Source organism: Drosophila miranda, chromosome 4 (assembly GCF_003369915.1).
Source record: "Drosophila miranda strain MSH22 chromosome 4, D.miranda_PacBio2.1, whole genome shotgun sequence".
NCBI classification, from domain to species: Eukaryota; Metazoa; Arthropoda; class Insecta; order Diptera; family Drosophilidae; genus Drosophila; species Drosophila miranda.
In genome coordinates this window covers 27,810,488-27,821,162 of record NC_046677.1, presented here as the reverse complement: position 1 = coordinate 27,821,162, position 10,675 = coordinate 27,810,488, and the positions used below count along the sequence as shown (strand labels likewise).

At 44.8% G+C, this 10,675-nt stretch overlaps 1 protein-coding gene and 1 long non-coding RNA gene across 3 annotated transcripts; both read left to right on the top strand.

Annotated features, from left to right (window-relative positions):
- Positions 1-22: 22 nt before the first annotated feature.
- Positions 23-1,434, top strand: LOC117188743. The gene is made up of 2 exons (XR_004472818.1): positions 23-690; positions 753-1,434. It is a non-coding gene; the product is annotated as an uncharacterized LOC117188743 (long non-coding RNA).
- Positions 1,435-6,025: 4,591 nt separating this feature from the next.
- On the top strand, positions 6,026-9,795 carry LOC108162165 (mucin-5AC). Of its 2 annotated transcripts, none has more exons than XM_017296755.2 (4): positions 6,026-7,474; positions 7,535-8,787; positions 8,842-8,973; positions 9,031-9,795. In XM_017296755.2, exons 1-4 carry the CDS (start codon positions 7,389-7,391, stop codon positions 9,690-9,692), a joined length of 2,133 nt encoding a protein of 710 aa, XP_017152244.1. In that variant the 5' UTR covers positions 6,026-7,388; the 3' UTR covers positions 9,693-9,795. The 2 variants fall into 2 exon arrangements, with proteins under 2 accessions (XP_017152244.1, XP_017152245.1); XM_017296756.2 differs by having other exon boundaries at positions 6,027-7,474; positions 8,857-8,973.
- Positions 9,796-10,675: the final 880 nt, after the last annotated feature.

The following is a 10,675-nucleotide window of genomic DNA, read 5'->3' as shown; positions in this document are numbered from 1 at the left end:
AACAAAGTAAAAGTTAGCTACCGTCGCAAAAAAAAAATCTCAAAAAAATGGCAAAAAAATCATTTTAGCAAAAAAGAAAATACAAAAAAAAATACTACACACAAACATACACTGACACACAAAGAACAAAGAAAAACGAAGCATTTATCTACCCATTCGTAGATAAATAATAAATAAATGATCTAATTCAATTTTGCTCAACATTTACTTTTGTTGTGGGCCCCACCACCTCCACTCACAAATCGATTCGCTAATCGTTTGGCTCCACATCCAGCGATGTGGGTGACAGCGTGTCCGTGGACTCTGTGCAAGATCAGATGCGGATGCTGTAGGGCGTCGAGGACCACTGCCGCATGTCGGAATTCTTATTCAAGGATCAAGGATATTTTTCGATCATATTTGTGAACTATTTAATTGTTGCTTTCTGTGCTCACTTACCTTTTAAGAGACTTACCGAGAATTTAACCTTTACTTTTCCGTGTTGTACGGCGCATCCAACGGCGCGTCCTGTAGGCGCGTGCGCCCTCTTTTTGAACCGGACGCCCTCAGGTGGCTACCCGTTTAGGTATTGCCGGATCGATACTGCATCCACGATTGCGTGGATCGCGCCAGCAGCTGGTAGATTACTTATTTACCCATATCTTTCCAACGTACGATGTACGATGCGATCCCCTCCTCTTAACTCGCCAGGTAAAGTTCTTAAGTTATTATTTATTCATTTACTTATTGAACTCTTCCTTTTATTTTTACAGGTTGCACACTCCGGTGGCCGCGGACACCTATATGCCCAACGTTTCATATTAACGCGTGTGCGCTCGAGGCGCACTCCACTCCAGGCGTCTGACCAGCTGACATCGCGAACTCCCCGCCGGCTCCTCCATGACATCGTGGTCCCATGCGCCTCTCGGACACGATTCTTGACGGGCAAAGCTGTTTTCTCCGCCTTTCCAGTCCGGTCCAGTCCTTTCCGGTAATTCCGCCGTAGCTCCTCGTCCTTTCGTGAGGTCCAAGGGATGTGCTCCTGGCTGGACAGAGGCAGCCACTAGCTGTCCTTCTATGGGACATAGCTAAATGCCGCTGCTGTGTCACTGAGTCGACAATGTGGCGTCCCGTCTGCTGCAGCAGGGACCAGGCCGAGTCCTATCCCAGCCAGACAGATTCGTATCCCAGCAAGACAGAAGCGCACCCATTGCACGATCCGAACCTAACAAGCCATCGTCATCCCTCGACCTGGCCATTGACAACAAGGACTTTGAGTATGACAGCCAAGGGAAGAGCTACGCGGGCTACTACACTCTAGATATATGTACCTCGTCGTTGTTAGGTTTAAGGATATACGCGTCCATATATTTAGATAGCAGATACAATTGTTTTCCACTTGTTTATTTATTTATAATACGCTAAGCTATGATGAATAAAACCATTGAAAAATCATCCTTGCTGTTTTTTTTATAGGGGAAACAATCCCGATTTTAAATAGGCGTCGCACGCCCAGATCGGTTCACAAATAGCGGAGAAAACTAAATATTTTTGATTGGGGAAAATGTCCTTGATCCTTGATTAGGACTCCATCCAATCGGGGACATTTTTCAAGCATAGGAACGCCCAGATTGACCCGCAAATAGCCGAGAAAACTAGATATGTATGGTTGGCGCTGTTGGAGACCTTATCGAAGGATCAAGGACATTTTTCTGATGACGGCGGGCCATGACACGCTCCGATCGGGTTAAAAATAAAGGAGAAGGCAAGATATAAGTGCCTTGAGAAAATATCCTTGATTATTGGTCCTTGAAAAGGACTCCATCAGATCAAGGATGTTATTCCGAACACAGGAAGCTGTCGCACGTCCCGATCGGGCCAAGAATGGCCGAGAAAACAAAATATGTATGGTTGGGGTTATTGGAGTCCTTACCGAAGGATCAAGGAAATTGTTCTGATCACGGGGGCCATGGCACGCCCCAATCGGGCCAGAAATAAGAAAGAAAATAAGATATATATGTATGGAGAAAATGTCCTTGATCCTTAGTCCTTGATAAGGACTCCATCAAATCAGGGACTTTTTCCGATCACAGGAAGCCGTCGCAAGCTCAGATCGGCCCATAAAAAGCGGAGAAAATGAATATTTTTGATCCTTGATATCCTTTGTCCTTGAAAAGGACTTCATAAGATCAGGGACATTTTTCCGATCACAGGAAGCCGTCGCACGTCCAAATCGGCCCACAAATAACGGAGAAAACAAAACTGGCTATGAAAATGTAGTTCAAGAAATCATCGATAGGGGCGCCACCGTACAAACAAAAAAGACTCGCGTCAAATGGCTGAAATACCAGGCAAACAGAAATCAGCAGAAGGTCGATGATTTTTTTAAATTCGTAGCCCCCTAAAGTATGCTGCGAATTTTTTTTGCAATTCCTACAGTTGCTTGCTGCTTATTTCTGTTCGCCTGGTATCCCATCCGATTTTTGCCATTTGACGCGAGTTTTGCTTTTTGTACGGTGGCGCCGCTATCGGTAATTTCTTGAACTATGTACATTTTCAAAAATAAATTACAAACACGTTTTGTTCTCTCCGGTATTTATGGGCCGATCAGGACGTGCGATGGCTTCCTGTGCTCGGAATAACATCCTTGATCTGATGGAGTCCTTTTCAAGGACCAATAATCAAGGATATTTTCTCAAGGCACATATATCTTGCCTTCTCCTTTATTTTTAACCCGATCGGAGCGTGTCATGGCCCGCCGTCATCAGAAAAATGTCCTTGATCCTTCGATAAGGTCTCCAAAAGCGCCAACCATACATATCTAGTTTTCTCGGCTATTTGCGGGTCAATCTGGGCGTTCCTATGCTTGAAAAATGTCCCCGATTGGATGGAGTCCTAATCAAGGATCAAGGACATTTTCCCCAATCAAAAATATTTAGTTTTCTCCGCTATTTGTGAACCGATCTGGGCGTGCGACGCCTATTTAAAATCGGGATTGTTTCCCCTATACAAAAAACAGCAAGGATGATTTTTCAATGGTTTTATTCATCATAGATTAGCGTATTATAAATAAATAAACAAGTGGAAAACAATTGTATCTGCTATCTAAATATATGGACGCGTATATCCTTAAACCTAACAACGACGAGGTACATATATCTAGAGTGTAGTAGCCCGCGTAGCTCTTCCCTTGGCTGTCATACTCAAAGTCCTTGTTGTTGATGGCCAGGTCGAGGGATGACGATGGCTTCTTATGTTCGGATCTTGCAATGGGTGCGCTTCCGTCCTGCTGGGATACGATTCTGTCTGGCTAGGATATGACTCCGTCTGTCTCGAAAACGCCTCGGTAATGCCTGGATAGACCTTCGTTTGGCGAGATAAATCGGATACGACTCGTTTTGTGGCTAAGCGTAGGGTACATCAGACTTCTGTGAAGGAAGATACATATACTTTAAAATATATCCAAAATTACAAATATGTATACTGATTTACTTACGCGTCTCAAAGCTGAAGCCCAGCGATTTATTGCTGACATTAATTCCCGTGGGCGTGAACCAACAATTCCGCCGTCGATCTCTGGTGCCTGCTGCAGCGGATGGGACGCCTCCTTGTCGACTCAGCGACACAGCAGTGGGATCATGGCTATGGCCCGCAGCAGGACAGGCAGTGGCTGCAAGCGATATAACGTACTGAAAAATCCTGTATTGTAATGATGTGCAGATCAAAATATTGGGACCTCTATATCTCAGACAAATAGGGCCAGATCGATGCAGGACCAACTCTCCCAGGATCGTGAGGATCCAGACTGTTGCATGGCATCGAAATCTCGACTACGAAAATGAGGCCGATTTTTTGCAAATTTAATGATGTAACCATCATGATTTTTTGCGATAATCGTGAAAAAATGGATGTCCCTTTTCCGATAGCAGTCGATTGGCAGGATTCTCCCGATCACAAAGAGACATGCCACGCCCCGATCAGCCGTTCAGTAGCCGAGATATAGCCTACAGAAAAAACCAGTATTGTAATGATGTGCAGATCGAAATATTGGGACCTCTATATCTCAGACAAATAGGGCCAGATCGGTGCAGGACCAACTTTCCCAGGATCGTGAGGATCCAGGCTGTTGCATGGCATCGAAATCTCGACTACGAAAATGAGGCCGATTTTTTGCAAATTTAATGATGTAACCATCATGATTTTTTGCGAAAATCGTGAAAAAATGGATGTCCCTTTTCCGATAGCAGTCGATTGGCAGGATTCTCCCGATCACAAAGAGACATGCCACGCCCCGATCAGCCGCTCGGTAGCCGAGATATAGCATGCAGGGCACGCAAAAAAAGCCAAACACATTTCTAAATAATCCAGAATTTCCACTTGCTACAATGCTAAAATTTTTCTCGCTGTTGGCTTTAAGAAGCCAGGTCTGACGGGAAAAACCGAAATAGGCAGCCCTGCTTGTCCAGCTCGTACTGAGCTCGTGGAGCTGCTGCCGATCTGCATATCCAGGTCCTCCACAAATCGGATCTCACCTGGCTGTTGCTGCAATTCACCATTGAATCAGCCATTGCCCAGGTCCTTACCCAGAGACGCAACAACAACGAAGTCCTGGCGAAACACATTTAAATATCGCGCCTACTTTTATAATTGATTTGTACATCTACTCCTAAAAATATGCAACGAATGTGAATCGGTTACCGGTGCTGCCGAGCAGTGTTGCGAATTTGGGGATTTCATGTATGTTGCGAAGACGATGTGCCTTACAATTATTTGACACAGTGTTGCAAATTTGGGAATTTCAGGTTCCATTTATCGCCATTTATAAAACTGATCCACATATAACATGTTTCATGTAATTAAAAAATTTTTTATTTTCCCTTTTTTACTTTCCTAAATGGTAAAATTACGAAAAACAACCTTCCATTTTCTCCTCATTTCATGCTATATTAAGTATAGCTCTCTATTATAGAAACAAGTTTTGGGTCGTCATTTTCCCGATAATTTACTCATATATGTATAAGGTGCTTGCGCCTAGATATAGATATCTATAGATGGCAATGGTTCCATTAATGGCACCAGAAGATAACAACTGCTGGTCGCAATTCTGGATGTGAACACACATATAAGTAGAACACCGCACAGATCGCAGAAATTCTAAAATAAATAGTCACAAATTACAAAATCAATCAATTCGGAAAACGATAGTTCATATTATTCATTTACAACTTATACGAGTGTGACTCATTTTCGGTTCCATGAAAAAATCCAGAAATTCGATTTAATTAGTCGACCCAGAAACAGAGCAAACGCATGCACACATTTCGGCAATTAACGTATTCCTGTCATAAAAAAATGTCGATACATCACATTATTTTCAACGGTCAATGACAAAATGGCAAGCTCTTATCAACTTTCGGCGGGTTACATTGATCGCACACATCAGTGTCAACAGTGTCCGCCCTGAGGCAGACTCAAACAGCCTCAAACCCGACAGAACCGACAGAGAAGTCGAAGTCGAAGTCCCATGCCCATGTCTGTGGGCCAACAAACGACGGCCAGTACAGCCACAACTGCCACAACAGGCGCCCGTAGCGATAAGTGGTGTTAGATAACTGGTTTCTATCAGTCGCCAAATTGAATGCTCACGATGTCCACGCGACATTGCTTAGCACGAGACGGAAGACAGACCCCGACCTACCAGAGCTCAGGATAAATACACTCCGAGACCCCACTGTTCTGGTTCTGTTCCCCATAGATTAACTTGTATATCGCAACACAAAATGCCTTATACATATAGCATCTGTCGTGCCTCACGAGGCATGCCGCTTAACCACTGTGACATTGATATGCTTCTGTCAACATGGTGCGTGTTGAGCCCAAAAACTGTTGCATGTTCAGCATGACAACAAGCAAAAGGACAATCTTCTTGAAGACACTTTTCCATTCCAGGTTATTTTTCCTGCGGTTGCTATTTAATAATCATTTCAAGAACAATATTTGCTTTGTAAACTCGACTTTTTGGTTTCTATTTGATTGGAAAATATTTCAGAGGCTAATATTTATTGGCAGAGAGAGCAAGCAAGCGTCTTTCTCGCGCCTAAAGCGATGACAACGTTTTACATAAAGCAGCTGAAAAATCTTGTGGAAAGACAAGAAAAATTACACGCGAATTCCATTTGGTAATGACAAGTCAAGTCTCGCCTCAAGCCTCGCCTCCAATCTCTGACATCTGGGAATGTCACAGAGCTAAGAGAGGGATTTTTAACATGAATATAAATGTAGACTAACAGGAATATTTGTAATGCATTTTAATATATGTATGTATAATGTGGAAAAAGAATATTTGGGGATTTCGATTACTGCTTCTATGTTACGTGTGCGACCCAAAAGCGAAAGTTACAGTTTTATCATCACTTTCTCCCCCACACATTTCCGAAACAAACAGTCACGAACTATTCAAAATGTAATTCAATATTCTAAACCAGAAAACTGTCACAACTACAAGTTGGTCGCCAGATACTTGTGAATAGTTTTCGTTATATTATTTGTATTTGCTTGGTATGCCACCAAAGAGTCCCGTTCGAACAGTCACCGACTGCTTTTCAAATTGAACAGATGTTTTCCTAGAACACCGCAAAAATAAACAGCCAACGCGTGAAAAACCACAAAAATTATATGGGTATTAATTACTTAGTCAGAAGCCCCATGGGGTCCAAAAGATGTGCCCTGCCTCCCTGTGCACCTCCCCCTCGATGGCTCGCACTGAAATCCTCCGAAGCGAAAGCGACGATAAAAGTAACTAACATACAAACGGAAACAAGGCAAACGAGATGTTGGATCAAATGGCAACACTAAAAAGTTAAATAAATAGCGAATACAATCCGAGAACAAGTGCAGAAAATAAAAGAGAAAAACGACGGTGGAATACCCTGTGGAAGAGATATCTCTCCCCTCAAGAAAGCTCCCATTAAATGTCAGTTTCAAAATCATCTCTAACCATATATACCCTTTGGGGTACCCCTAGATGACAAAAAAAAAGAAGTACAACAAAAAGACAAAAATAATGCCGATCTCAGCATAAGTCACGTACTGAAACGAAAGTGAAAACAAATCAGACAAGACAGAGCGCCAGTCAGACCCGTGTTCGTTCTAATGAGAAAGCTCATCGCAATATGATGATCTCTTTGCAAATGGTGGGGGAGCGGGTGGCAGTAGGTGGTGGGATCGGTCTGGTGCTGATTGGGACAGTGGCTTACAGATGGGCCAGAACGATGGATAGCTCAATTGGCAGAAAGTGAGAGAACAGAGTTGTGTATCGGCCAGATACGTGTGCCGTCCAACATTTGACATTCGACACTCGAAAATGGTCAACAAAAGCCAAAAGTCGATCGAGTTGGGGCAACACTTCCATGGAAACCATCGAGAGAAACAGTCCCCAGATGATGATGATGCTGCCGCTGTTATTTCTATTCCTTTCTGGATCTTCGGTTTTAAGGTGAGTTGCCAAATATTATTGAGATCCAAAGACCAACCGAAATTGCACTTTGGGTTGCAGTTCCCCTCTGGACCCAGAAGATATGGAACTGCTGGAGATGATGCTCCGGGATGGCGATGGATACCCGAATAGTGGACGCAGTCTGAGGGACATATCCGTGCTGCCGGCCACATCGATTGGCTGCGACGAGAACGATTCCGAAGAGGACTTTAAAATGTTCGACGATATCGAGGAGAGCGTAGAGTGTGAGGACTTTCTGCCACCCTGTGAACCGGCAGTGGTGGAAGAATATCCCATAAATCATCCCTGCTTTTTGCGCCTAATCCTGCTGCGGACTCCACTCCTGAAGCATGACCCATGCGTCAACTTCACACTGGCGCAAGAGACCCCGAAAACAACTGAAAAGCCTAGAAAGCCCAAGAAGAAATGCGATCCCAAGTCGAAGGCAAACGTTACCAAAACTCCAGGTACTCAGAATGGGTCGAAAGCGATGCCAAACACTGGCCAAAAGGAAGTCCAAACAATGCCCAATACTGAAAATAATGAAAAGAAAATACTTTCCGAAACTGGCGAAGCGACAACCAAAAAACCCGATTCAAATTCAACAACAATCTCAACATCAAGAGCAGAGAAAACTTCTACTGAAGGTAGTTCCCCAACAAAAAGAGTTCCAAATCGAAAGAACAGAAAGCTAATCACTCCCAGGACCACAACAACAACAGCAACAACCACAGCCGGAGCCACGACCACAGAGAAGACCATCACTACAGAGGATACAACGACAGAGATCATTAGCACCACCACCACCGAAGCAGAAGGAGAAGAACAAACAACCTTAACGACAACGACAACGACAACGACAGCAGCACCCACCAGAACCACCAAAACAGCAGCCACTCGTCGCACAACCAGAGCAATTCCAATCAACGAGAACGCCCAACTGAAATCCATTGGCTTTTCGAAAAATATGAGAGCTACCACAGTCGCTCGTCGAAAACCTAAAAAGCAAGGCAATAGTACTTATGTAAAATTCAAATCCAATGGCCAAGTGGGACTTCCAGGCCAACCCATAATCAAGATCGATAGCCAACCCAGCGAGTTCATTAAAGTCGTTCTATCCAAAGATGTGGGGGAAATGCGGCTACTGGCGGAAGAGAGAGAGACTTCAACACCCTTGACAACCACAACATCCGAGCCGGAAACGACGACAACTGATGAGAGCTGCGAAGAAGACATGGAAACCACCAACGAAGTGGAAAATGAAACAAAAGAAACAGAATATTTCCCAGAAACCGAAGAGGAAACCGAAGAAGGTGAATGGTTTAAATTGTCGCAGTTTTTGGAGAGTAGACTAAACAACTGTTCAGATCTGTTTGTTTCAGCATCAGACATGGATAGAGCCAAGTCAACCTCAACCACGGAGGAGCCCTGCGTAGACGCTTACGCCGATGATCAGGGAACAAATCTCTGTCCGGAGTTTATGCCAGCATACGGCAACTGTAAGTTGGGGATATTGTGAAAGGATAGCCCTAATCATTTATCCCTTCGATTCATAGCAAACTCCAGGCCCCCACCAGGACCACGGTTTCGAAAGCCCGTGAAGAACTATGTGGAACCCATTCTATACGAGGGATCCTTTGCCAAGCCGCGCCAGAGGATCGGATTAACACAACCCCAACCGCAGCGCCGGGACTACTTTGTAAGCAACAAGCAGATAGTGCCAAGACCAAGGCCCAAGTACAGGAAGCGGCTGCCTCACTCGATCTACATGAATAATATTATAAGGGGTGTGGACTGCGTGGACGATGTGACTGCGAGTTCCTACCCACAGGTTGGCCCTTATCCACAGCCCTTTAGAGCCATACAACCATCTCAGGGGCAACGCAACTGGCCAGCGAGTCGTCGACAAGGAGGAGGATATGGCTCTGTCCAGAGGAGCCCTGGCTATGGTCCGGGACCAGCGCCGGTTCAACGTATCCGTTCCTCTCCGGCTCCTCGATATCCGGGATGTTCAGAGGAAGAGCAACACTATCACAATGACAGGGAGAGCAATGAGGATCAGCATGACTTCGAGGAGGAGGCAGCCGCCTTGATGCGAGCACCCGAACCGACACCCAGCATAGATCCCTGCCAGGCAGAGCATGATCACCCCCTTTACGGACAGCATCTCCAGCAATCAGTCCACGATTATTCACAATCCAAAAACTTCTTTACCTAAATCATAGTCCCAAGGGCTGTAGTTTGTAAGCCACCGACCAGCACCCAGTAACAAATTTAACCACATATGTAATAAACAAGTGCACCACAACACAAAGCCATCATCAGTCAGTCAGTAGCTGGTGGAGCCGAATACGGAGGAGGGGGCGGAAGGCAGTCCCATGGTAATTAGGGAACCTCTTTGATCCGCATGCAAATTGGACAAATGGGCTGGGGACGACGTCAGCAATTGAATTGCTTTATAAGCAGGGGCCAGGGCCACCGGCCACTGGCCAGGCCAGTGCCTTATGAATGGCCAGTTATCAGTCTCCCCACAGCCGGAGCTCAAGTTGGGTACAGAGGCACGCGCCCCTAATGAAAAACCCGTGAGCTACCAGGCCACCTGATGATGGCCATCGTAAGGGTGTTGCAAATGGAACCGAACCTTGTTTGCCCTACGCTCTCACATCGCTCACACATGAGTGGAGCCTGAAGAGGTCGATTTTAATGACATTAGGAGTACAGCATCGCATCTACTTGGATGTGTATGGAAAGTGTGTTTACAGGAGGATTAAAAAAGAGATATTTAATCCTTTTCTAGGCCATTCTTTCCGCTTTTTAATCCAAGGAAAGGTTAACCGCATTGCCCTTAGAGTGTATGTTGGTTGGTATCGCGCATGGCTCACCCATTTATAATTTTTGAAGCGATTTTAAAGGCTTTTACTTCCCCTTCCTATAACCACTTATATGACCCATAGTCCTCTTTGTAGGTGAACCAAGAAACATATGACTGAGGAATGTCCCTACAAAAAAAATGCATGTTTCCTCACTTAAAAATCAAAAGAGCGCGTAGGACCCCAAAGGAGTTTCGCACCAGAGCGTACCAAAAATAAAGCCGAAAACAAATTAGTTTGCCCCAAGCCCAAGCCACCCCATTTTCTCACGCTCTCTCTCTCTCTCTCTCTCTCTCTCAAACAACACTCTCTCTCGTTCTCTTTGATTGAG

What these genes read in the sequence shown, in the direction of transcription:
- LOC108162165 (XM_017296755.2), top strand. Translation starts at nt 7,389, where the DNA reads ATGGAAACCATCGAGAGAAACAGTCCCCAGATGATGATGATGCTGCCG. An exon ending in TCTGGATCTTCGGTTTTAAG is followed by an intron (nt 7,475 to 7,534) that starts GTGAGTTGCCAA and finishes TTTGGGTTGCAG; the next exon opens with TTCCCCTCTGGACCCAGAAG. An exon ending in CGAAGAGGAAACCGAAGAAG is followed by an intron (nt 8,788 to 8,841) that starts GTGAATGGTTTA and finishes ACAACTGTTCAG; the next exon opens with ATCTGTTTGTTTCAGCATCA.